Source organism: Choloepus didactylus, chromosome 1 (genome assembly GCF_015220235.1).
Source record: "Choloepus didactylus isolate mChoDid1 chromosome 1, mChoDid1.pri, whole genome shotgun sequence".
Lineage (NCBI taxonomy): Eukaryota > Metazoa > Chordata > Mammalia > Pilosa > Megalonychidae > Choloepus > Choloepus didactylus.
The window spans coordinates 225,870,891-225,898,500 of NC_051307.1; the positions used below are offsets into that span (position 1 = coordinate 225,870,891).

A 27,610-nucleotide genomic window follows, 5' to 3' on the forward strand; every position below is an offset into this window, starting at 1 on the left:
ATGTAGAAGGCAATACTGGTTTTGTGCAAAATAAGGGGATGAATGGGACAGCAGTGACACTCGGGCTTCACAGCCAGGCCTGGTGGAGTTGGCCACTTTACTGAGCCAACACCTACATCCCCCGCACCCTCTTAGTGACAGGGAAGAAAGAATGGGAAAACGGTGTTCATTTTGTCCTTAGTTATTACATACCTGAGACAGATTGGAGAGTGAAAAGCACCTTTCTATTTGTACACTTGCGGTTTCAGTCTGATTTCTCTCTTTCTTATTTTTAAAATCTTTTCTTTCAGGTTATATTGGAATTCATTTTCTCTGAAAATGCAAAAGGGTCTGCCTGCATTGAATTTCCTGGATAGCTTTTCACTGATTAAAGTTCAACGTGAACCTGCTCTTAGCATGTTTCCTAGTTAATGTATCTCTGTGGGAATAATTCCCGTACGTTCATGTGCAAACCTGGCCACGGACTCCTAATTTTTCAGTCCTTGTACAGATAGTTGACTCAGTCCATAATTTATGTTACAGTGCCATCTTATGGTCGTTTATGACCACCATTTATGGATAGAAAAACTCCAAGTTGTCTCTTCAGCATTTGAAAGAAATCTATGGGTTTAAAAATCATCTTTAATTAATCACAACACACCAGATAAATGTGTCAGATATGGTGGTCTGTAAATAAGAAAACTGTTTCAATGTGGTCGGCTGAAGGCCAAACGACAGAGATAGATATTTAAGTAGCCATGCACACCCTAAGGACAACTGATTAATTTTTAACAGCATTTAAGTTCTCACTCAGTGACTATTACTGCCTAACCCGACGTTTAAGAGGCAGCCTTCTTTGTGAATGCCGTGACGCATTTAGGACAAGTATTACAAGGAGTCTTTCCTAAGTGATCTGTGGCCCGGAATTTTCAGCCCTGCCTTGTCGCTGTGCATCATTTCCCCCTCCCCATCTCCAAAAAAACCCCACAAAACTCTCTGGGCCCCTATTAGCATGCCGCAAGAAAACCCAACCCCACTTTTTTAAGTCCAATATTTGCAAGTGTACTTCAGTCCCAGGTTTAACTCTGGGAGAAGATTCCTCGGAGGAGCCTCATTTCAGAAGCTTGCCTGCCAATTTTCGGAGGCTCTAAGACTTGTTTCCTCTCTCTTCTCCAGGTTTCTTACCACCCACAAATTTAACATGCATTGTGAAGAGGCCTGAATTTAATTCCTTTATCAGAACTTGCCATTTCTGTGGCTGCACTGCCAGTCACTCTCAGGAAAGCACAAGGCAAAAGGGTGGTTCCAATCCCAGGTCTGCTTGGGGGGTTACAGAAAATGAAATGAGTTCATGAGATGGTAATCCTGGGGTATCTGGGGTGTTAGGAAGGGTTTTGCTAAAGTAAATGCCCTATACTCTTTAATGACCAAACAATCTCAAAGCTAGTAGAATGATCTCCTTCTAACTCCCACATCCGAGAATGTTTTCTGTTACCATTCCTTGCCCTTTCCAGATTGCCCCACTTATTTTCCCATCGCTCCTATAGGGTCAAGATAAAACGTTTGAGTTGGTGCAAGGCAGGGGGGGTATCCTTCAATCTTCACTCTACGGATGCCCCTTTTCTCTTCACAAAGAAGACAGAGAACGCACAGTGATTCATTATGAAGGAAGAAGAATTAATATGCATTTAACCAGATGCAAAATAGAACTCTGGAACAAAGGCAGTTTAAAAAAAGGTATTTGAATGTCAAATATTTCTTGGTTTCTTCCTGCCCTGTCACAATTGAAATGCTTTCCTTTTTAACTGCTCCATTTTCAATAATTGTAGGGATCACAATTTCAAATTAAACATTCCTAATAAATTATGGTGAGCTTTGTTTGCTTGGCTTCTGCTTCTTTGATTCCCTCAACTAGTCTCCCCGCCTCCACTACACGCCATGCCCCATCCCACTTCTGTTTTGTTTATGATCTTACCTTTGGGGACCCCCTCATCCCTCTCCTGTTTGGGGGCTGTTCTTGCTTCAGTCCCTGCACTTGAACTGTTCTTCTCTCTTCAACTGTCATCCCCAAATCAGCAGGGATGCATCTGGTACCCACATTTTTTCCATCTTTTGTTGAGTGTGTTTTGTGTGTCTGTTATTGTTTTCCCTCCTTTAATCAGAAGAACATTATCAGAAACTCCAAGACATTTAGCTGAGTCTGAACTGACTGTACCCATTAGAATTCTTAAAGTGCAAATCAACTCTACAAAAGGACTCTTTACAGATGCAAAAGTGACATCACGGACTGTCTCACCCCCACCCCACCTCCCAACATGTATGGTTTGTCATTGCTGTTCCAATTTAAATTTTCCAGTTTACCAGTCAAAAGAGATGCTTCTTCTAATATCCATCCTGCAAACTCCATCTGGGATCCCCCAAACAAGCTGTGTTCTTCTGCCTCTCTCACAGTCAAGAATTATAAAAAGTCTACAACAGGAGCAGAGATGGGGTCAGACTTTCTCGATCCTGACCCCAGAGAGACGTAATGCCTGGGACCATGGAAAGTAAGTGAATGGGGTCGATGAAATCAGTGGCTCCCTAGGAGTGATTTTTTTCTTTTTCTCCAAGCAGCCTTTGATCCAGTGCAAGTCACCTTGGGGAAGGCAGAGTTACAGTCCTCCAAAACCAGGAGTGTGGAGCATCTACTATAATCACAATTATCCGACATTCGTGCATTGCAGGATTACTATCCTTCCAAGCTTTCGGCCTAATCTCTTGTGTGAACAGAGAACCAGATGGGAGTTCTTGGGGCTAAAATGGATACACCAATTATTTATAGATTCGGACTAAAAATCATGTGAACTGCCTTCTGTGGAGTTCCATCTTCCGAGAACAGACTTGAAATAGACAGAGTTGTGGAAAGTCTCAGAATCATTTAGAATAATCCTGAACATGATATTGCAAGTTGGGAGCTGTGGAGTTAAGCCTAAAGAATTTTAGAAGCCCCTTCATAAAGCAGGGCATGGTTTTAGAACTATATTTTGGAAATCTCTAGAATAAGACCCTATGGTTCAACTTTATATCCTGTTGGTTTTAACAGCATTGTCCCTGGCCACTTTTTCTGCCTTGTTTTGTTTTGGGTGATGTAAAAACCTTTAAAATTCAACATGACTGCTTGCATAGCTAGGTGTCACCAGCTTTCGAGTAGAAGGAAATTGTTCCGTGTGCCTTACATATGGCAGGCACTCAATCAACATTTACTAAAAGGACAAAAGGATATAAACGATGTTTTATTAGTCTTAGTATATCACTACATAGTATCTGAGGGAGTTTCCTTAAGTACTTCATTTTAATTTTTAACTTTGCATGTATTAAAGTTATATTGCATTTTCTTTCTTTTTGGGTGGAGGGGGTTGGAAAGGAAACATTTCTAGAAGAATTCCTTTGTGCTAGGTACTGTACTAAGTACATTACCTGCATTGCTTCGTGTAAACCTCACAACAAACTACAATCATTTACATTTTACGAAGGAATAATAACCCAGTGAGAGAGGTTAACCACACTGTCGAGGTCACCCAGCCAACCAACTCCAGAGCCCCTACTCCAAACCACTCCCAAGCATGGCCTGTTTCACTATGATTCAGAATTGAGAAATGCTGCCTTCTGTTATTACTCATAAATCTGAAAATCAAGATGGAGGAAAGTTTGGAGAATGGCTGAACCATTAAAATATTTTAAGAATGCTTACATTCCCATAGCCAAAAACCTGTTTAAGGGAGTCAGCAAAAGCCTTTGCTTCATTTTTTTAAAAATTTATTTGTTTAGTAAACGGAGTCTCCTGGAAGACATGGAGAAAGGTTATATGTCTAGCTCTAAACTTCTCTCCACGGTCTCTCCTCTCTCAGAGCAGACTCGTTTAGTCAACAAGCTACCTGAAAAGCTTAATACAAAAGGAAAATTTAGAAATGAACTTATATCTGGTGACATCAATACCTGACTTATGATGCTAATTTTAAAGTAAGCTATTTGTGTTGATTTAATTTTTATTGATATCCATTTGAACAAACATAATATCACTAAACATGTGGAAAATGAATAACTTTAATTAGCATTTACTCTTTCCATGGAAAAAATCCTTATTCTAAATGATTGCAGTTTGTCAGATTTGCCAAACTAACAAACTTGCTTGGAATTCAAACGAACTTTTATATTTTCCTGGTTAACTGTAATTCTCAGGAAAAAAAGCACCCACGTAAAAAGAAAGCAGTGGTATTCCAGGTCGGGTCCCCTAGTAGGTAGTTGGTAACTGAACCACATATAGGGATCTTGGGAAATGATGCAAATCTGGGCCCTCTGCACCATGTTTTGAATAATGCCAGTTGCAAGAAGCAAATTTTACAAAAATGACCATAAAGCCTGCATATCAATCCTCATTTTCCAGGGGAATCATTTTCAAGTCAATCACGTAAAATTAAAGAAGGCCTGTTTTATGATGCTTAGAAAGTTGCGATGCAGAAACCTATCTTTCCCCTTAGTTTAATCCCCTTGTTCCACAGTTTATTTTCCCACTGTCATGGCACAGAGAACCGTGGGTTTGTGTGTGTGTGTGTGTGTGTGTGTGTGTGTGTGTGTTCACTGCTTTTCCTTTGTGCTTCAATTGAACACCACCTTAGATCATCCTTGACAAGAGAGTAAAGGTTATCATTAGCATGTTGAATAATGGATGGGACCCATTGTACTTTCTTGTTTAGGAAAATAAATCATCCTGAAAACTTTTATTATGTTCTATGTAAAATGGAAGCACATCAGCACTTGTTATGTTTTCCTCTCCTGAATCAGGTTGGCAGGCCGCCTTAGGCTGGAAAGAACAGCCAGGGGTTGCCAAGCAAGGGCTGGCTTGATTCTGTGCCCATTCCTCTAGGGGACATAAACATCCTGCTCTGGAATACTTCACCAACCTGTAGCTAGAAAACTCCAGTGCACCACAGAGCAGCTGGGAGAACTGGAAAGCCTGAGTCACGGCACCAACCAGGGCCCGCTGGGGAACAAGGAGGTCAAACGTTTAGGCCTCATCCACTCCCTCCCACCCCCCAAGATGAGGCTGGCACTGAATTGCATGGAGAAACTCACAGAAACCAAGTGGAGAGGAAAGCAGAGAAGACTGAGATTGACTGAGAACCCACCAACCACATGCCTGATAGTGTCTCAGGCACTTCTGCATGCACTATCTCATATCCCAGGGAGTAACTTTCAAAGCAGGTAGGACTGCCCAGTGGTTAAGGCCACACACAGGCTTTGGAGTCAGGCATACTGGGCTCTGAACTCTTGGGTAATTTTCTCACGCTCTCTAATACCCAGGATTTTCATTATGGGACATACCAGTTAAAATGCTGGAATCCTTTCATATTGGACAGTCAGGAGCAGTTGGCCTGGGTCCGCAGAGTTCATGCCCTCTTACTGGCTGTCCTGAATGAGCCAGTCCCTCCCTGGGAACTACCCTACCCATCGTGGACTACCCCACACTCCCGCAGCTAAAGGGAAACACTGACAAAGCAGAGTCTCCAGGGTCCGTCCAGCCATAAGGGTGGTTTGTTCTCTTTGGCACCCATGTCATACAAGTTGCTGGACAGCTTTATAGGGCTGTCATAGGGACAGAAGTGAATTCCACAGTGCCTATCCCGTAAAGGACCCCAAATAAATAATAAGTATAGTTATGCCCATTTACAGAGGGAGAAAGCTAGGCTAAACTAGGTTGAATGACAAGGCTAAAGCCATGTTATGGAACCAAGATACACACCTAGATGAGTTGGACTCTCAAGTCCCTGATGTATCAATGGGAGAATCATAAGAGCCCCCTTAATGATGGCATAAGAGAGCATCCCTCCTAGAGGGATCCAAGGCATCAGATAGACTTCAGGTATCCATGCTCATCTTGAAGGTCATCCTTGAGCACTTGTTAAAAGGCAAGGGTAGACCCAATTGTGGAAGGAGATGTTTTAATCATGTGATCAGACTTATTGCATGGAAATTGCTTCCCTCAAGCCTGAATGGAATAGACTGACCTCAGCTGCAGAATCAGGTTTGACAGGGGCACAGCTAATTTTCTCAACCACAAGTTGACATGTTATTCTTATGTTTGGGTGCTGTGAATGAGCAGTCAGTCATAGCTACATGGTTTTCTGTGATCTCTGAGGGTGGGAAGAGAAAATATGTAAAAAGATTCAATACCCAATTTCATATTGTCAATACAAGTATTTCTCTAAAAATTTTAGCAAGGCCATATATTGCCAGAATATATTAAAAACAGTAGTGGATCACCAATTAGAAATGTGATCCTCATGTTTTGCTATACCCTCCTCTCTAAGGCAAAGGCTTCTGATTCCCTATCCTGCTTCTCTATCAGCTATTATCACTTGAGTATGAAACAGTCATCTGAGAGCCAGGAAAGGGATGCTTTTATGGAAATAGAACATAAGGCAGTTAAGTGTTATTACAGGAAAGGGAAAGAGATAGGAACATTACTGGGGGGAGGACAGAGTGGAGATTATTCCAGAGGTAGAGAAGAGGTAATCTAGGACTTTGATATGCAGTGTGTGTGGTCCATGGACTGATAGCATTGGGATCACCTGGGAGCCTGTCAGAAATCAGAATCTCAGGTCCACCCTGTTTCATGGATCAGAATCTGTGCTTTAATTGGATGCCCAGGCAATTCGTATGCACTTTACTGTTTGAGAAGCTCTGCTCTAGGAGGATCCAGCCTCTGCTCACACTTGGTGGACAGGAGTTGGTGGGGATGGTGCAGACCAGAAAATGGAGTTGTAAGAGATAAGAAGGTACCCTAGTGTTTACCTAAAAGGTTATCCTGTCTGAATTGGCTAGTGGAAAAAAAAATCTGTTCTCAGAGGATGAGCAGGCTGTGGTTGCAGTTGCACACAGCATGATGGCCATCTGTGTATAAAAAGTGAAGTTGGAAAAAAAAAAAAGTAAAGCAAAGAAACACTGTGCAGGAGTGTGGAATTGGCTGAGCATGGCCAGGTGTGTAACTGGGAAAGCCAGTCCTGAAGATCAAAGGCAAGTCCATTGTAAAAGAGAACATCTCACCCACCTAACCCAGGCCTTCTGAATGGAGAGAGGGCAACATCTGAATAGACCAGATGTTAGCAGCTGAAGGGTCCTTCAAGGCTAGAATAAATCCGCCTAAATAGCTCCATGGCGTCAAAACCTCCTTATTTGCCAGGCCCACTGCTAAACACAAACACGGCCTCTATAAGCAGATGTGAAAGAAGTCCTTCGAGGCACCTGGCTGAGGCAGTAGGAATTTCCCCATCACAAATGGGCAGTAATTAACTGCAGGATAGATGCTAGAGCCCTAGAAGTAAGTTCCTTTTTGCAGATGACAAGTGAATCTAGTTTTGGGAACAAGCCATGTGAGCACTTCATACTCAGGAGGCTGGGCCTTGACAGGTGCTGTATCCTGCAGGCCTGAGATGGGGCAGACCAGCTATTTTTGTACAGAATCGGGGCTGCTATGAAGTTTTGACCCCCTCATACAAGCACTTCAGTGCCGGGACCACAGCATCGTCATTCCACAAGCAACCCAGAAGAATCCTGGGGGAATGGTGGGGATACGGGTGTTTATCAGCTTGTGAATTTTCTACAAGTACAAGCTTGTCTCCTCTTAATTGCCCCCACAGAGATTTTCATAAATACATTGATATAATTATTATTTTACATTGTTCTTCTAAATGGCAACTTTCCTTCAAGCAGCTCAAAGAACTATTCTGAAATTATCCAATTAATCTTGGTAAAATTCCTGTGAAGAAAGTAGGTGGCAGCTTCTCTAAATTTCTGGAGGAGAAAGAACCATGAGGTTAAAGGGCCTGTAGTAAAATGAGAATGGCTCAGAAGTGGAAATCGGTCTCTTTCCCAGAGTCCTTGATGGTCAAGTTTATCATTACCCTAAGTAAACAACTGCCTAGGCCAGTACCCTAAGCCACTGCATAAAGCACTGTTATTCAGTCTTGGTGCTACCCCTTAAAAGACATATGACTGTGCATATCACTTAGCCTCCCTGGGTCTCGGTTTCCCCATCTGTCAAATGCAGAAGATCCCTCAGTGAGATGTGGTATAAAAAGGACTGTTCAGCTGCTCAGGGCAGGGCTCTGGGCAGCTCCTTGGACCCTCTTTCCCAAGCTCTCCCTATTGGCAAGTTCAGCTTCTGGAACCTGACCTCCGATGGGTTCTTTGAATAGCCCAAAGCAGTTTTATGCAATGTGGTGTAAATGGCACACTTTGGTACTGGAGGGAGTGAGTCCAAGAACATGTGTGGGAGATGAGTGGCCTGGTTCAGATCTTGGTTCCAATGTAGAGGGGAAAATACCTCAGAATAGGGCCCCTTTCCCCCCAGTTAATTGGAAAAACAATCTCTTAGCTATAAAGTGCTCCTCTGGAATTAGAGAGACCTGATGCTTGCCACTCACCGGCTAAGTGATGCTGAGCAGTGAACTTCACCTTTCTGGTCCTCAGGAAAGTCACTGCAATGTGGGGGCAACCACATGGTTTGCAAGAAAGACTCCATGAGCTAATGTACCCAAAGTCTTATGACTTTGGGTACGTCACTGAACCTCTCTGAGCCTCTGTTTCCTCATCTGTAAAATGGGGATGATGTTGCTCACATGAGATAACACAAAGTGTCTGGCCTCCAGTCAGTATGCAATGAACATATAGACAGGGTTATGAGGAGGCATCTGGAGTAGCACTGTCTGCATTTGCATTCTGGCACACCACGTTCCAGCTAAGTCATCTCGGGCAAGTCACTTTTCACTCACTGGATAAGGAAGGCTGCTTTGCGGAATAAGCAAGTTACTATTTGCTATGTATAACAACGTGGCACAGAGTCCTTGCTCAATAAATGCTATTGTTAATCATATTGCGATTATTGTTTAATTTCTTGTTTCTATTTTGTCTTGTAAAACCGTGAACACTGGCCTCCACCAAAAAGAGATTACTCTACAGTTTGAGGGCAATGTAGAGGGGACAATACCACAGAATAGGGCCCCTTCCCCCCAGTAAATTGGAAAAACAATCTCTTAGCTATAAAGTGCTCCTCTGCAATCAGAGAGACCTGATGTTTGCCACTCACTGGCTAAGTGATGCTGAGCAGTGAACTTCACCTTTTTCTGGTCCTCAGGAAAGTCATTGCAATATAGGGGTAACCACCTGGTTTGCAAGAAAAATTCCATGAGCTAATGTACCCAAATGTTCTTTGTAACCTCTTAAATGCTACATATATTAAAAGGGTTATGAATTCAGAAACATGTGTCTACACTTTAAAAAGCATAGAGAGATCTGAATTTCCATTAGAAAAGGGAAAATTTTTTTTTTCCTACTTGTGCTTCTACTTTTTGTTGCTTTGAATTAAAAAAAAAAAAAAAAAAGTAAGCTCTTGTCTGAGGCAGAAGAATGAAAACACCAATTTCATTGCTGTTGCCAGCAGCTTGGGTTCATCACCAGCTGCCATGAAAGCAAACCAAACAGTCTCCCCACCCACCCGGGAGACTCAGTGTAACTGCATTTCTCTTTGCTGAATTTCCTGTGGATACTTCAAAGACTGGAGACTTTGCAGATGTCTTGGTGGTGATTTCCCTTTAGCAAACACATGGGAAATACTCCAACAAGAGAGAAACCAGCTACAGAAAAGGAAATTGGGGGGCAGCAGTAGACGGAAGATGGCTTGCAAGCTAAGGCTGATGAATATAGAGCCTGATACTCTTTCTCAGTGGACAGCACCATTTGCAGTGGGGGTCTAATTCTTTGGTTTACCTCCAACACTTACAGCAAGGAAGTGTTTCTTGGGTTTTTGCAGAATAGTCAAAACTGAATTTCACTAGAAAGAGTAATATTAAATATTCCACTACTGTCAACCCCCCCTCACCCCAACACGCTTCAGAAGAGAAGAACAGTAGCCTGCTTGGGGGGCTGGGTGGAGGATGTGTCCAATCACCAGTTGTGTTATTTCCAAATTTGTGTTTCTTTTACAGTCTTGATGCTCCTCCCGAAGCAATTTTTCCCTTAATATATAGTCAGGGAAATGTTTACCTTGGGCATCACTGAAGCTCTAACACAGAAGGCAAATCTTTGCTTTCGGGAAAGTTCTTTTGTTGGTTAAAATCTGCTTCTTTGGGTCAAGAACAAGCTCATCCTTTCAAAATAAGAATTTACTGCAAAACTAAATGTTGTCTGCAAACCTACAGACGAGTAGTGTTAAGTGGGCAGGATAAACAGGCAAGCTCCACATCTTCTGATATGTTCTATCCTTGGGCAGGTGCAGGGCTCTAAGAGAAGAGCATAAGAGGTTGGTGGTGGGTGCACTGGCTTCTTGAGAAAGGATGACGAGATGAGTGTGTAGGGAGAGGGAAGGAGGGGGTAGGACAGCACTGGAGTAGACAGAACAGCATCTGCAACAGCTAGAGGCACCAAGAAAGCTCACTCACCTCCAGGGAGGAGCAGGTGGAGGAGGCAGTGGGAGAGAAGTCAGAAAAGGTTGAAGACTCAAGCAAGGACCAGCCCAGGCAGGACTTGTGAGCTAATCAAGAAGTCTGGACTTTATCCAGAGGACCACTTGGAGACGCTGCATCACCAAGTCCCAGACCCCCGGCCTCTTAATCTATGTGTATATTAAAATTGCTAAAATGCATTGAACCTGACTATATATGAAGCTCTGGATACTACACAAAATGAGGGAGGTCCTACTATCCTCTCCACTTTGTAGTTGAAAAAACTGAGGCTCTGATGTTAAGTAACTTGTCTAAGATCATCCAGCTATTGGGACTTGATGCTGTAAAGGAACTTTTTAGGTTTTGCTGCCTATTATCAATCACTCCTTTTTCTGGAAACCACCACTATGATTTCATCCCCTCTAGGGATAGCTGTGTGACTTAAGTTTGGCCTATCACAGAACTGCCATACCCTGTCTGCAGCATCTGGCTCAGGAATCATCATGAGAGCTAATTAGAGCCAACAGTATATAATCTGTGGACTTTTTAGGACTATTGAGATAGTGGCCTATCTTGTCTCATTTAGACTTAAAACTGAGGGGATATAGTTTCTAGAGCTGGACTTGAGAATGAAGACAACACAGAGATCAGGCCCTGATAACATCATTTAGTCTCCTGGATCAAACTGTATCTGAAGCCACTATTCAAAAGCTTTCCATCCATGCCAATCAAAAGTTTTCTTTCTCTTAAACCATTCTCTTTTGATTTCTCTGTCACCTGCAATGAAGTAGACCTAATACAATGGCACTTATAGTGCCCTCTCTTACTTTACCCCTAATCTTATAAGCTACAAAAATTGATTTGTTTTTGCTAAATTCATAGATTTTAAAAAATTATCTGTGAGAATTTAGAACTCTGAAATAAATTGAAATTCTGAAAAGAAAGGCAGAGTACAACGATGTGTTATTTAAACAATTGTGGCATTATAGTTGCTCAGGCAGAAGGGAACTGGATGTGAAGTGAAGGAGGCTGAGCAGATCCCATGCTGGGACTCGCTAGCTCTGTGACCTTAGACAGGTGTCCTTTCCTCTCTAAGCCTCAGTACCCACAGCTAAAAAATAAGGAACTGTCACCAAATTAGAACCTCACACAGGGTCTTGACATCTTCCTAGGCTGGTTTTGAATAATCAAAAGTTGACTAACACAGATTTAGGAAGCCCATTCATATCTACAGGTAAATGGAAGTTTAACTTCCTTCTAAGACAGTCCACACCTGTTTACACTTGGCAGGTGCTGCTGACAGGCAGATCACAGAGATTCTTCCCAGGGACATGCAACAATGTAACTGGCAAACTCCAGAGGGAACATCTTGTACCAGATCTTGTGAATCTCAAATGGGAGCCACCACCCAACCAGCTGAGAGAGAGGGCATTCCCCAGACTCACTCTCAGCCATCGTGGATTCTCTCTACAGGACGAATTCCCAAGGTTCAGCTGGTCTTGGTTTTGCCTTGATGACCCCAGTTAAAGAACTGGAAGGCAGCTTGCAGGTGATCCCGTGAAAACTACACTTGTCAGTTTACAAACATTGACACATGGACTGGTTGCACATGGATAGTGATTTGACAAGGGTCTTTTATCCTGAGTGTTTCATTTACTTATTCCACTAGTATTTATGTTAGAATTTCTGCAACTTTTAAAAAGACACTTTTCACCTCTTTTAGCTTCATGCAAGGCAGAAAGTGTAAGAATCAGAAGCATGAACTCTGTCACTGCAATAGACTTTTGACAGAATCTGCTTTTAAAACCTGTATTCTGTCACAGATAAGTACATTTTGTTCTCCAACAGATCAATCTTCAAACTAATTAAGTGAGTTCAACTGCAACATATGAGATTTTAAATTGTGTTTACAATGAAATATATGAATGGAGACATAAAATGGCTATTGAGATCTGTCGGAACAAGGGTATGTTATAATCAGAAGTCACCGTTACCTTTCCATACGGGAAACCTGTCTCCTCGGCCTCCTTTCACACCAGGGAGCACACACCCTCTCAGTCCTGGGGACGTCCCAACACTTCAACCCTTGCTGTTTCATTTTTAATGACATTCTAGGGCTGCTCTGTCTGGAGGTCCCCAATGGCAAAGAGACATAATAGACTATTTTAGCAGAACCAAAAAGAGACAATCAAAGTAACTAACTCTCATTTTTATACTCTTGGATTTGATACATATTCAAATTCTAGCAAAATGCCCAGTGCAAAAACTGCTAGCAGTGTACAATCTTATCCTGGTGGCTATAATTCTAACCGATAAACACACAAGACACAACCTATTCTTGAGGATAAGCACAACAACAACAAGAAAGTTAATTAGATTTAAAGCCACAAACCTCCACTGAAGTTTCTTCAGGGCCAACACTTTCTGCACCTTGGTGTGAAGAAGATGAGTGTTTGTGGACAAAGGGGAGTGGTGACTCCATCTACAAGAGAAGGGCTCTAAACTCTAGAACGTCAGGGGGCTCTTCAGGGTTTTGCCCACCCTCGTACCTCATTTAAGGGGCAGAGTTAAGAAACTTCTACAGGTGTTGGACACACACAAATGAAACCTAATGGCTACATTTCCTTAAAGGGTTTCCACACGAGGAAGATGACGTTGTTGCTGATAAATTACCTCATTAGTACCAGCTGAGGCAAGATGGGTGCCTCTTCATAAGGCCCACCATACCGTCCCTGGCTCCTTTTTCCTATTCAGCTTTCCCAACTTCCCTTTCAGCTCCTTTGCCACCCCCTCTTCTCACCCTGGTCCCAAGTGGCCCAACTTTCTTCCATGTCTTCAGACACCCATAAACACTATTATTTCCTACTAGTGTCATCCAGGAATAAAAGAAGATTTTTTTTTTGGATGGGAGGACATAGCTATCATTCATCCTGTTTCCATTTTTAAAAACCATGCATTACATTCATACCGTAAAAATGGATTTCCATCAAGATAAAAGGTCTCTGAACTCTCATTTGAAATGCATTTTTTTAAACTGTCCAAGTATCTAAAAAACAGTCTGCCTTGAGCTGTGTTACCATGAAGCATTCATATCAAGACCTTCACGTGATCTGCACTTAACAGTTTGTAAAGGGCCTTCATGCATATTTTCTCATTTAATCGGTGCATCCTATGATGTGGGCATTCACTATTCCTGTCACCCAGATGAGTAAACGGAGGCTCAGGGAAGTCAGACAGCTCGCTCAAGGCCACAAAACTAGCAAGCTGGGCTACAGAGAGGAGAAAGCTAGTCATTCCACTCAGAATGTCACGGTCTTTCAAAGCACACCACCAGTTCTCCAAGAGTGGAGAGTGGGTTTCCTAAGATGGAATCTCTGACAAGCCTGTGGAAATTTCACTCCTTCGTTCAATAAGCAGCTGAGCCTCTGTGTGGCTGGGTTGCAGGGGTGGGGAGTGGGGTGGCTTGAAAAGGCCTGGGAACTCTCACTTCGATGCCAAGGATAAGGCCCCTCATACAAAAGACACACACTATACAATGAGTCAAGGGCCAGTGGGGAGGCGAAAAGAAAATGAAAGTGCCTCCTTTTATATTTCAAGAAAGGAGGGCTCCTGTCAAAGCCTGAGAGACCAGAAAAAGCTTCGTGGAGGAGGTGGCACTGGCTCGCTCTCAGAGGGTCCCTTAAGTACAAACAGAGGGGAGTAGAGAGAAACCAGGGCTTGGCTGGCCGCGGCTTGGGGCACACATGTTGGAGAACAGTGGGAGACAGCGCCGGGCCAGCTCACAGGGGGAGGTGTAACTCTCGTTACGTTCTGCTCATGGCTGGAATCTATAATACAGCTTTAAATTATTAAGGGTCCAGGAATGTCACAAACATTTTGAAAGCAGCCTGTCAGGATCAGAAAGATACTTGTAAGGAGCATCTTCAAACTGAGTGTTAGAGATGAGCAATGAGCTCATGGGACCCAGGTTCCCTCTGCCTGGTTTATCAACCGAGAATCACATGGCACGCATGGGACCCTGGGTGTTTGCGGCTGGGCTGCGTGGGAGCAGATCCAACAAACTTATAAAATAGGAGCCCAGAGTATTTAGATTTGTGCATCTTGCCTATATATTAAAGGAAAATACCATCAGGGTATAAAAGGTATAAACCCTTCACTCAGCTGAAGTCTTCTGGGCAAGGTGTAATGCACCCCGAGAGCAGTTAGGGGACCATATTTTGTGCAACAGCCATTCTTCTAAATATAGAACTTAGAGCAATCACAAGAAGATGCAAGCAATGTCCTTGGATGCTCCACAGAACAGGCGGTTGACAAAGCTGCGAAGAGGGTTTTAATTGAAATCCTGCGCTCCCTGAATTGGCAGCAAGGCTTATTTCACCCTCTCACGTGAGCTGGCTGCCAGAGCAGCCCCACAGTGGGTTCATTTTGAAGCCCGTTACTTCACCTCGTCCCAGGTCTGCTGTAACAGGTACTAATCTTCTCTGGATTCTGGGAATTTCTTTTTTTAACCAGGTAGAAGTAAATTTAGTTATCCAAACTTGGGCTAGCTATAACATTTGCCAGATATCATAAGGCTATTTCTTTTTTTTCCTTTCTTTTCTTTTTCAACCTCATCTTCACAGATGAAACATAAAAGGGGAGATCTATAAACATTTCAGATTCATAATATACTACTTCCTTTAGGTTCTTCTAAGCGGAAACTTTGCTCTCGAGAAAAGGTGAGCATCTACTAAAAAGTAATTTTCTCTGTCAAGAGGTCTCGCCGTGCACTTGGTCGCAGCTGAAATGTGTTTTAATAAGGTCTTGCTCCTTTATAAACCCAGCCTGCTTTCAGCTCCATCCCACAGACGAGTGAGCCGGGAGGAAGATGGCTCTCAGATATCCTTTTGTTATCCTAATCAGAGCCAGAAGGGCTGTATTGACTTTCAAGCCTCAGGGAGTTGTAGTTCTTTTGTATCCATCTAGTCCAAGAAATCAAGTTTGATTAATTTGTCATCAAGGAAAATGTGTGATCTGCTCACAGCCTGGCCTTTGAAGTATAAATATGAACTTGGACTGCAACGTCCAGGTCAGCAGGCAAAACAATTCTGGTGCTGAATTGAACAAGTTCTTCTCTGAGCTGCCTGTTTTCATTTTAAACACTTTTCTTGTTTTAATTTTTATTTTTTACCTTTTGCATACAAGCATTCCGAGTTGGACTGCTCCCTGATTTGGCAGAAGGGAGTTTGTTTATTTTAATAAAAAAAAAAAAAGTTACCAGGGCTAGAGAGCAAGTAAGAAAACTTTTAGCCATTCCACAAAGCATAGGGGGTGGAAGGATTTGACCTTTCGCCAATCTTAAAAGACCACTGTGACTGGAATTGCCAAGAGGGCTGAACTTGGTGTCAGCACGTGCTTCTGGAATGAATAATCGGGGAAAGGGTCTCCAGCTGGGTCAGGGGACAGATGCTCATTTATGATGCTCTGCTCTTGCTAACCTGCACTTAGCAGAGATCCCAAAATGCTGAAAATGCATAAGATAGTGGCCCCAAGATATTATTTAACCCTAGACTTAGTGTCATATTTCTTGTTCAGATGCTATATATGCTTTATAAGGAGTTACAGGGCTTTTAAAAATTACAGAGTAAGCAATCTTTATACATTCCACAGTGTAAGAATCCCCATATTTAACATGCTGGTGCACAGGTCTTTCATGGTTGTTGCCCCCACAGGTATATATTTAAAGACACAGTGAATCACTGAGCAGAGTCAAAGGCTTGCTTGGTTTTTAAAGATGTTTTAAAAGTGCCAACAAATTATAAATGGCTTTTGTGGTACCTGATTTCAGTGTCAAAACTATTAGAGAATTTTTAAACAATAATGAAATTAGTGAAAAGAGCTTTAGAATTCTAAGGATATTTTGATTATTAAAAAAAAAAACTTCCTTTTGACAACATTCAAACATTCCTTCTCATTCAAATATATACTGAGTTCATACTATGTGCCAGGTATGTGGAACTCAAAGATGTTTTAGAAATACTACCTGCCTTTCTTATGGCCTAGTACTGCAAAGTTTTGATAATATTTATCATCTGCTGAGTTTTAAGCTCCATGATGCTTTCCAATGTGTATCAGTATAGCTCCAGTGTCAAGCGTCACATAGTGACAGTTCAATAAATACTTGCTGAGTGTATGAGTCAATATTCCATACGATCTATTATCTCAGCCATACTGATGCCCATCAACTTTCTTTGAAGGAATTCAGGATTAAAAGAATATGCCAATATGGAACGTAAGCTTCAATAAGATTTCGTTCAGCCTGGAAGACATTCTCACCAACTGAACCTCCTTCTTATATTCCGAAGTAATAATGGTGATCACTTACTCAGAAAACTATTAATTGGAGGGTTCATTCAGATTTTATATTAATTTCATGGCAGATTGACTCAGAAGTCAGGTATACAGAAGTCAAGTGGAAAAGACATTGGTTTTTCCTAATACAGTGTGATGAGGTAGAAAGATCAGTGAAACAAGCAGGTATGAGACTAGTGGGCTTGACAGAGTGTTGTCACCAACTACTTTTAGGACCTCCAGTGAGTTATGTGGATGCCAATACTTCAGGTGTCAAGTAAGAAAGTTCCATGGTGTCAGTTTAATCTCTTTCTTTGCTCTATGGCTAAAGGATACAGCCAACCACGGGAAATAGCATTTACTCTCTACCATGAACAAGTGCTGGGCTGGGTGCTTTCCACATATTATTTAAAGAAGCTTCTACCTTCTTCCCTTCTAAAGATGAGGAAACTGAGCCCCAGAGAAGTCGAGTTATTTGCTCAAGCACAAATAGGATTTCACCCCAGGAAAGCAAATTCCAAACCAAGTTCTTTTCATTATACCAGGTTAATTTCCTACTCAACATTCACATCCAAGCCTAAGGAACATCCCAGATGGGTTCAATCCATAGTAGCCTTAAATGGCAAAACCTCCAAACATTTTATCAGGACATGGAGCATGCAGGTCAAGAAACCAAATTCCATCTTTTCTGTGTTTCTCCTTTCCAATTTTTGGTTGAAGCATTTGCAAACACAAATAGTTAAAGGTCACCAGAAAGAAAGAGAAGAGAGATTTTACATGATCCATCTGTGCTGGGATAATCCAGAATTGGCCGTGAATATGTTTAAGGGCCCACACTACACCAGTACTTCTTTTTCACCTGTCATCCACACTAGTCAAATGTGTTATTCTCATACATTCTTTGGAGAAGGGTGTTAGGCACATGCAGCTACAGATTGACTACTCAATAAGTGAGACAAGAAAGCCAGCTTCAAATACAAATTTTTGAAATTCCCAGTTAAAACCTCAAGAAAACAAGCAAGTAGATGGTGTGTCCTAGTTGTAAACTGGTTTCAAGGCAAATCTGCTCGTGTGAGGCCAATGTAAAGAGGCAGATTTTAAAATGTGTTTTTTTTTTTCCACCTAAGGTGGAAATATTGGAAAGATCATTGATTTTAACAGCCAGGAGATTTGGGGATCTGGCTGCAACTCTGCCAACCAATTGCTTGTGTGACCTTACACACAATATTTAAACTTTCTTGGTCATTTCTTCATCTGTAAAATGAAAAGGTTAAACCAGACAAGTGATTCTTCAATTGTTTTCCTTCTTTCTTTCTTTTTTTTTTTTTTTAAGCTGTAGACCCTTTTCTTTATATATGCACCAGGAACCTCAAAATTCTTGTACAATCTTCATCTGTGCAAGGATTCTTGCATAATCTTCAGCTTGCATCAGGTAGCCTAGGATTATACCAAAAGGTTGGAGACACACCACCTTAGGGATATGCTGGCTCTGTGACTTACTGTGTAATCTCACCCCTCTAAACCTCAATTTCCACAAATGGAACATGGGGACAACAATAATAGTATCTGCCCCATAGGGTTTGGGGGAACATTAAGTCAATCAGTCAACATGCTTAGTGGCATATAACTCCATGTACGTTAGCTAACATTATCACTGATATTATAGCTATAAACAGAACTTCACACTACAGCAAAAGCAAGTCAAACTTGCCATCCACTAAGGTGTGGGGGTAGCAATTGTTTATGGAATGTCATTTTGCACTTATCTTTTAAAGGACTTATAAATGTTATTTTCTGAACCCAACCTTTCATAAGTAGAGGAGCTTCTCTATATAAAAAGACAAAAGTGATATTTATCACATGAGTGATCAAACCAGAAAGAAATGCAAGGAAGTGCTTATTGTAAGTCAAGATGGCAGTTACTTTAGTGGGGATGGAGGGGGCTGTGATTAAGAGGAGACACATGAAAGAGTCCTGGGGTGGCTGGTAAAGTTCAGGGGGGTTCAACTCACAATTCACTGAGCTACACATTTGCTTTGAGTGGTTTTCTGTATCTTTGCATTATTTTACAATAAAAGTGTTTTTAAAAAGCAATGTTTCATAAAACAAAATCAGTGAGTACCTAAAGGTTGCTTAGTGGCTTCAAAATGTTAAAATCTTACCATGCAACGTGCACTAGTGAGGATGTGCTGATGTTTTACTACACCTTTTAAAATGCTTTTAAAATATACTGCACAATAAGAACTTTTCTTTGCAGCATGTGAAAATATTTCTGTAGAACTAACATCCTGGGAATGCTCTTTGAAAACCAATGAACCTCCGTTAAAATTTTATTTATGATTCCATGATGTCTGTTTTTAAAAAGATACCTTCTTTTTTGGAGTAATGAAAGTGTTCAAATGCTGCACAACTATATGATGATACTGTAAACAACTGACTGTATACTGTGGATGATTGTAACTATTGTGAATATATCTGTATAAAATTGCAGGGGAAAAAAGATACCTTCTGCGAACTGAATTCTTATCCTTCATAAACAACTATTTTCATAAGCCACTATTTTTACGTTTGGTATTTTTTTTTTTGCCTTGAAAAGAGAACATCATCATCATCTTCATCATTTTTCTCAGTGAGTAAAGTTAGAAAACCCAAAAGTTCCCTAAGACCTGAAACATTCCCTTTAGGTCTGTACTCTCTAGAATCTTCTATGTGTAAAAAACAAATAATTTAAGTTCCCCGAGTTACAAAGGAAATTAGGGAGTAAGAACTTCTCTTCATCTTTGAGGCTGGAGGAGCACACATTTAGCCATACCATCTGTATAAATGGTAACAAAGTTCAACATGCTTATGATTCTGAAGGTACATGATTTATTCTTGCTACTTAAATATGCTTATGAATTAAACGTATTTTCTCTGGCAAGAAATAAGCTAGTGAGCAGCGCAGCCTAGCAGGGTGATGGGAAATGGATACATATTTCAGTGATACGTGTTTCAACTTGCTGAGCCTTGTAAACGCTACTGTTTTCTTTTCTTCCTGTAACAAAAGACCTATCTTCCTGTAGGATTCCAGAGATTTTTAATACATTCGTTGGTGAAAAGTACATTTACTGCACTAAGAGTCACTGAAGAGACAAGGCATGCACAGTCTTGGCCTCCAGAAACGTGTACCTTAGGTGGGACAACAGAGCCTATGCACATAAAACAAGAACAGATTCCAAGAGGTTCATGGATACAGAGACAGTAAAAAGATCGGTGTTTGCCACGGGTAGGGGGTGGGAGGAAGGATGGGATGAATAGGTGGAGCACAAGGCATTTTTCAGGACAGTGATACTGTAACAGTGGATTCATGATACTATGTATCTGTCCAAACCCATAGAACTGTACACACAGAGTGAACCCTAATGAAAACTCTGGACTTCAGTTACTAATCATGTATCAATACTAGTTCACCAGTTGTAACAAATGTACCACACTTGGTAAGATGACAGTAATACGGGAAACTATGTATGTGAGGAATGTACGGAAACTGTACTTTCCGTGCAATTTTTCTGTAAACCTAAAATGTCTCTAAAAATAAAGTTTATTAAAAGAAACAAGTATATCAATAAACACTAGATGATAAAGTACACATAGAATTCATGGTGGCAGAGTCAAATATGAGAAGGAAACATGAGGAAATTTTAAAGCCTTCAGAGTGTTATGACCTACCTCTCAAGATTTCATTAAATTCACTGTTAAAATTAATTGAACATCACACACATAACCTTGAACTGCTTACTTCTACAGTGAGAACTGGGAATGTCTACAGATGAAAAGGAGAAGTAAGAGTTTGCGGCTACTTTTTTGTTTGTTTTTAAAGGTTTACTTTTGACAGAAATGAAGAGTTAATTCACTTTACTTAACTGAATGGAGGGCCCTTGAATCTCAAGGGCAAATTAGAGGTCCAAGGAGAAACATGAATAATTGGCTTATTCTAAAATGAAACTTTCTTAGTGAAGTGTAAACAAAAAAATGCAAATATGCAAAAAGTGTTTTCTAAGAAATCAAGATCAGCCCTGTTACCAAATGTGTTCAATAGAGAGTATAAGAAATAGAAATATCTGCTTCCCATCAGAGTAATGCAGAGAACCTAAGAGTCAGGCACCATGATACAAGTTTTACACACATATTAGAACAGTTGGGCAGAAAGTTTCAATTCATTCTGGAATAAACAAGGTATGATAATCACCACACATATATGCATAACCTACTTAAGATTAAGCAATATGGTTGATAAAAACATATGAAACTTTAAACCTTCAGGTAAATACAGAGTAAGAATTAGAGGCAACAAGTTAAAAAAAAGATTGCAAAATAAAGTTTAGCGATTCAAGGACTTCTGCAAACTAATGAACACCTTAATAAATTCCTTGGAATTATAACTTGGGAAGGGAAGCAGCACAAATTCATAGCAATTGTCCCAAGTATTAGAAAATGGCAAGAACTTCTGTGTAAATAGTTTAAAACATTTGCATTAAACACATAAATCACTACATATTTCAAGTAAGAAAAGCACAGTCTACTCTTACCTTATTGCTGCAAAAGCCTGGAATAAAAATTGCTGGCTTACAGAAGCAACCTTCACATCAAACACAACACACAATATAAAATAAAAAATATCTAGAACAGAGAAGTTTTCAGTCTGACCTTACGAATACTGAGCAAATCACTAGATGAAGCCAGATCAAAAGGAAGGGCATTACACCAGCTTGTAGCCAGATGTGAGACAGTCCCAAATGGAGAGGGCACAGATGGTATAAAATAGGGAGGAGGGGAGCACAACAGATCCAAAACATAAGGCAAACAAACCTGGTTCAACTCAGACAGGTAAGACAGTTCTAAAGAATGAATAACCTTGAATGCAACTAAGATTTTAAATTCGGGACAAATAGTGCTGACGTCTCAACCTAAAAGTCTGCTTGCTAATTTAAGTTCGGAAATTCTTTTGAATAATAATTTAAATGAAGCTAAATTCTCAATGATGATACATGCAAAGTGATGGTGACTTGTTAGTAAATGAATACTAAGAAGAGACTTAAAACCTTCTTTAAAACCACATGATGGCTGTGAATCACACACCTGAAAAGGTATGAGAAATTTGGGGTATGTAATGTCTGCCCACAGAATTAATAGCTCTATTTGAAAAGAGAAAACCTATAATAAGTTTATTAAAATGCTCAAAGTCTTAATATTGTCCATTTGTCAGCTAACGTAAAGTGCTAAAATTAAAATTTTCACCTTCTTAAACCTTCATTAAAATTGGTTCTTTGTATGTAAAAAGGCAAGTAAGAGCTATCATTAATTTCCTACAGAAAACTCAGAAACACTCACATTTACGTCAGGCTTGCTTCTATAAAGCAAAGCTTCCAGCTTCAAAAATCTCAAACACTTGCTCCAAAATAAAAGTTCTAGAAAAATTCTGACTTCAAGGAGGTGAAATTTTTGTTCCCTTAAAAATTTTGAATGTTTTTAGATGAGTTGATAACTTTTTTTTTTCAGGCAGCAACCAAAACAAGAACATTTAACACAGATTCCTTCACTCTCATGATTTCTGAAGGACACAAGAGCATAGAATATCCAGAGGGCAAGCTTATTGGATATTCTAAAAAGCTACATTCAACACACACATATACAATGGGACTCTAAATTTTAGTAGCAATGATGAACAAAAAAATATTGACTTCACAATGGCCTCTGCTTATCATTCATATGGTTTGGGGAACACTTATTTGATTTTCTTTGACACTTCTTATTAAAGAATCCCTCCAGTTTAGTAACAGCTTTGCTAAGCTACATTTAGAAGTGACAATTAATTTTAGTGGAAATTCATTCCCAGGCTACTTTGATAGTCGTTTGAACAGTTTTGCGTTATTTTACATGCAATTTTATAGCTCTATAACGTTCATTTAATCTTGTTCAATGATGCTGAACCCCAGATGCCGTAAAACATTATAGAAAAGTAGTTATAGCACATATGGAGTAACTACTTTTTCTGAACATTAATTTCTTTTCTCTTAACAGGCTAAAGTGGTATTTAGAAAAGAGAAAAGCCACCACTCTGTATTACAGGTTTTATATTATGGACTTCCAGAGATGGGCTACCTATTATCGCTCTGGTCCTAGCTATAAAGTTCTTATTTATAAGCATCGTCTACTCAATTCTTACACTAATGATGGCTTTCTCTAGCCTCCATAATATTGTGGTACTTGGTCTACATTCAAATCCAGTCATCCAAGAGAGCTTGGAGGAGGAGCTTTCCTCATTTGTCACAGTTTGTCAGATGAGGGGGGTGGATAAAATCAGGATTTCTCAAAGGGAGGTCTAAGGGCCATCAGCATTAGGGTCGCTGCGGCACTTGCTAAAAATGCACTTATCCAGGTCTCCCCAGAGCTACTGAATCAGAATCCCCAGGGTTGGGGTGCAAAAATCTGCACACTGAGTAAGTTTCTCAGTGATCCTTCTGCATGCTAAGAAGCCCTGACAGATGATCTCAAAGGTCCCTTTCACTCGACAATTCTAAGAGTATGTGAGTCTTCTTATAAAAATGGAGTTATGTCAGCAAGATGAAAGTATATTTTCAACATAAGATGGTAACTTTTAGCCTGAAGGGGTTAACCTAAACAAGTGTACTTAAGATTCTGATGCATTCATAAAAATAATAGAAAACTAAAGCAGAACAGTATAATTAGATGTGTATGGAATCTATTTGGACTTCTTCTTGGGAGAACTACGGGAGAGAACTCACTCTACTTGCTATTCGGTAGCATGGGTTCTCAAAGGGACTTCTCACTGCACTTTGACTCCCATCTTTTTCCTCTTCACCCTCTGACACCTCCCAGCTTTTGAGGCAATTATCCCAGGCTTTTTACAATCCTGAGTCATGAAACCCTTAAGTAACTTTTAATTGATTGGAATGTATCCTTTTAAGAAATAAACCATACACAGGCAGTCCTCTACTTTCATTTGTAGTAAGTGAAATCTGTAGAAATGTACAATATAGAAAAGGGGAATTGTAGACATATTTTTAAGGAGGGGAGGGGGATGTTTCATACCCAGAAAGCTAAAAAAATATGAAATCCTAATTTTACTTCTTCCTTTGGGCACAATATTTGATGAAATATTTCTGGGATTTTTTATGTGTTTATTTTGTTCTTTCTTTTCACAACTGAGCAGAGCATTGACTTGCTTATAGGCTCAATGAAACCCTAAGATTTAAGATTTTAAGCATACCTGGAAAGTTCTTTCTTTGTCCCATTTTATCAGGTGTATGCACACGACCTAAACTTTTTATCACTAGTATCATTTTTACATTTTCTAATCATATTTTTATAAAACCAGGAGATAATTAACACAAGCATGGTTGGTTAAATGCTGCAGTAACGCTGCTGAGCCAGAACTGATGGCTGGAAGGCAGCGCCACCACGTGATCACTCCAAATGTTGTCAGTTTTGTATAAGTTCAAAAGTTGGTATCTATAAGGGTGGAGTTTCTAATCACAAAGGGCCACCTCCTATTATTATAAGGTTATTTTCAAACCTTCAACTGTAACAGGGCTTCAGGCATTGAGAGTGAGAGAGAGGGAGAAAATAATGAGTAGCTTACCACTGGCCAGATTGGATCACATACTTAGTTCTTGATGGGGGTGACTGGGTTGGGGGGCGGGGGGGAGACAGCCTGCAGACTCTGAGTGTAGTCAGTTTAAGGAGACTGGGATAAAGCATATAGACTGCACCTGCTAGTCCAGCTCTGTCACTGGCTAGTCCTATGTCCTTCAACAAGGGACAGGCTTGGTCAAGGCTCAGTTGATAATATTGTATATTGTGTCTACCAAACCCAATTATACCCAGAGTCTCCTTCAATTAAAAAGTCTTATGACTATGCAGATGTTGTAGACATAAGACAAATTAATGAAGAGAGTTGAGAACTTTAATCAACAAACTTATCTCAAGTCTACTAAAATTGAGCTTTCCTAGTGTTTTTTCTCCAACAGCTGTACCATGAATTTAATAACAACATTTACATTAAATGTACATGTTCACTGCAAATTAGACACTCATTTCAGAAATATGGGAAAGTGGCGAGGGGGGTGTCTAAAAATTGAGTAAGTCAGGACTTCAGAAAGTGCTTATGAAAAAAATCAAAATTTAGACAAGTTACTTTAAGTGGGAATTATGCATGCCTATTTAATAACTCTACTGATGTAAGCAAGCACATGTGATATGATATTCCAGGGACCATTAGGAGAATAAGCATATTAATTTCAACCCACGAGGAACTACAAAGACAAGAAAGTGAGCTCTTTGGCTTCCGCCTGGCTCTCAGCCGGGGGGACAAGGCTGAACCTGCAAGGACTTGGCCGAAAGACTAGGATTCTACTGGAAGTTACACTTCCCCAGCAAGGCCAAGCTTGGTAAGCTGCCCTAACACAAAAGTCACATGCCACGCAAAATACTCCCTTGTATCTCAGAAGAGTTATAGTTTCTTTAATCGAAGAAGGTAATGAGAGGTTTTTACACTGATTAAATCAGCTTAGTTCATACAAAGTCTATTATGAACTAAACATTCAATTAAAACAATTTCCAAAGCAAAATCTGACAAAATCCCCTCTTAAAGTAATTTAGATGATAGAGTCTTAACATTAGGCAAATTAAATCCTTCTTACAGTTGGTATTTTCCAAAGAGTCAGAAATAGTTGCAAAAGTTCACCGGGACAAAAATCTACTTCATGTACTAGTCATGTTATGTGATCATAAACAACAGAAACTAGAAAACATGAATGTGAGCCTAACATTCCTATTTATTTTATTTTATTTTTTTGTTTCAAAGGCTACATACATGCAAAAGTTGAACATGTCATCACAAATGCTTTAAATAAAGTTTAAAAATAAAAATACTCCAAAATCCACTTACTTATGGAAAGATATGACAATTATAATGAAGATATGTCAACTGTATCCTTTTTTCTAATCTATCAGAAAAATACTTATAATATAAAAAAAGAATTTTTATAAATCCTTGATGAATAATTTAAAAACAAGTTGGATGTTACTACAATGTTTAGAGAAACAAATCCCAGGCTTTTGAGAAATGGACCTGATATCCTCATACCTCACTTTGAAATCACTGAGGAAACTCGTTTAGAAACAAAGTATTTTTTTAACTATGATCATAATCATTATGGTTGATGTGGTTAGTAATACAAGTAAAGGGCACAACTTTTGTATATAGATTATGTTGAAAGTTCTTTAAAACATTTGAATGGAGAATTTCATTTACAAACATATGTTGGAGGCTTGAAGTTACCCCACCTCTCACTGTTGGTCAATACTGTAAGAGGAAGTAAAAATCCTGGACACAGTGAAGGTTTGAGTGCACGGCCCTTTCACGAAATGTGTAAGCCCACACTAGCTCCTGAGACTCCAAAGACAAGCCAGTGGGGGGAATCTTCCAGCAGTCCTGCCCTAATTTAGGGAAAAGCAGCCGGTGGCTGGGCAGAGTCAGGGAGGGAAATCAGTGCAGTGTGAGCGGGTCTGTGTTTCAGAGGGTGGCCATTTCCTTCTACTAAATCCAGCATTTCTTTTGTGGTATAATACAATATATTAACAATTCCAATAATTAATATAAGCAGGATGCACCCAAAGTTCAACTTTGTGAATGTTCACACTCCCCTGGAAATGAGATTTAATTTCTTGTTCCTAAATGAAAAAGGGAGGGAAAAGCGATCCCCTTGCAGGACTACTGATTATGGGAAACTACACACAATAGGAGCAGAAAAGGGGGATCTTAAACAAAATGTGCCACGATTGATTTGTAAAGCCCCAAGCGGATGCACACACCCAAAATCAGAAGATGCTTAATTCAGAAAATTAAAATACAACCTCCTCTTTGAATGAGAAATATCAGGTTTCCTAGTGGGAGAAGTCTTGTGCTAAGACTTCATTTGAAAAGGACAAGTTCAAATTCTGGTTAAAAATATTTCCTCAGAGGGTCCAAAGACCTAGAAGTTTAATTATATCCTGAGACTGTACTGAGATTATAGTTTTCATGATAGGTAACTCAACTATGATTTTCCTTTTATTGCTTAAAAAAAAAGCCAAAACAAAAAAAAAAACCACGAAGTTTTTAAAAAAAGAAAAGATGTGTGTGCTGTCAGTGCAAAATCAGTTTAAGTATGGTTTTCCTTTTCCCTGGGACAGATAAAACAATGCCCAGCACAGAGTACGAAGGAATGTGTCACAACAAATAATCAGAAGACAGGTTTAACCAAGCTAGCATTCCTCCGCATACAGTGGGGTTTTCAAAAGCAGTATTGTCACGATTATGCATATTCTCATTAACTAGGTACAGCAGAGCTACTTAAAGGGAAACCGATTTCTTGTGCCTCAATGAAAGAGGAGTATAGAAAACAATAATTAGACTGAAAAAGGAATTTTAAAGGGCAAAAAAAAAAAATCACGGTGAAAAGAACAAAGAATTTAGAAAAGCAAAAACAAAACAAAACAAAGGAAAAAAAAAAAAAAAACAACACGTAATGTGATGGGAGAAAAACCCACACAATCTCCCCCCACCTGCCACTTTGAGTCCTAATTGCCCAATCTGCAAGGACAGAAAACCACTCTAAATTGACCAGCATCGGGCTTCGGCAAGTCTTCTCTTCACTCTCCCTCCTGTTAAGACCGTTTCCAAAACCAATCAGCAAAGGACAAAGAATTCTTTACAGAGTGCAATTAGTGTTTTCCACGTCCACCTTCAAAAGCATGATGCTCTTCATGGGCTAAAGGAC

General features: G+C 40.1%; 1 protein-coding gene across 2 annotated transcripts in view; it reads right to left on the reverse strand.

The window, feature by feature from the left end:
- The window catches only part of EIF4E3 (eukaryotic translation initiation factor 4E family member 3), a 231,168-nt gene that overhangs the window by 163,693 nt on the left and 39,865 nt on the right, over positions 1–27,610 (reverse strand). Inside the window, exon 7 of one of the 2 annotated variants that reach the window (XM_037800305.1) lies at positions 26,757–27,601. The exons of the other annotated variant lie outside the window; for it this stretch is intronic. Within the exon in view, the coding sequence (XP_037656233.1) occupies positions 27,555–27,601 (47 nt within the window). The 3' untranslated portion in view covers positions 26,757–27,554. Of the gene's footprint in view, positions 1–26,756; positions 27,602–27,610 lie in introns of those variants that run through there. 2 annotated transcript variants of the gene reach the window in all.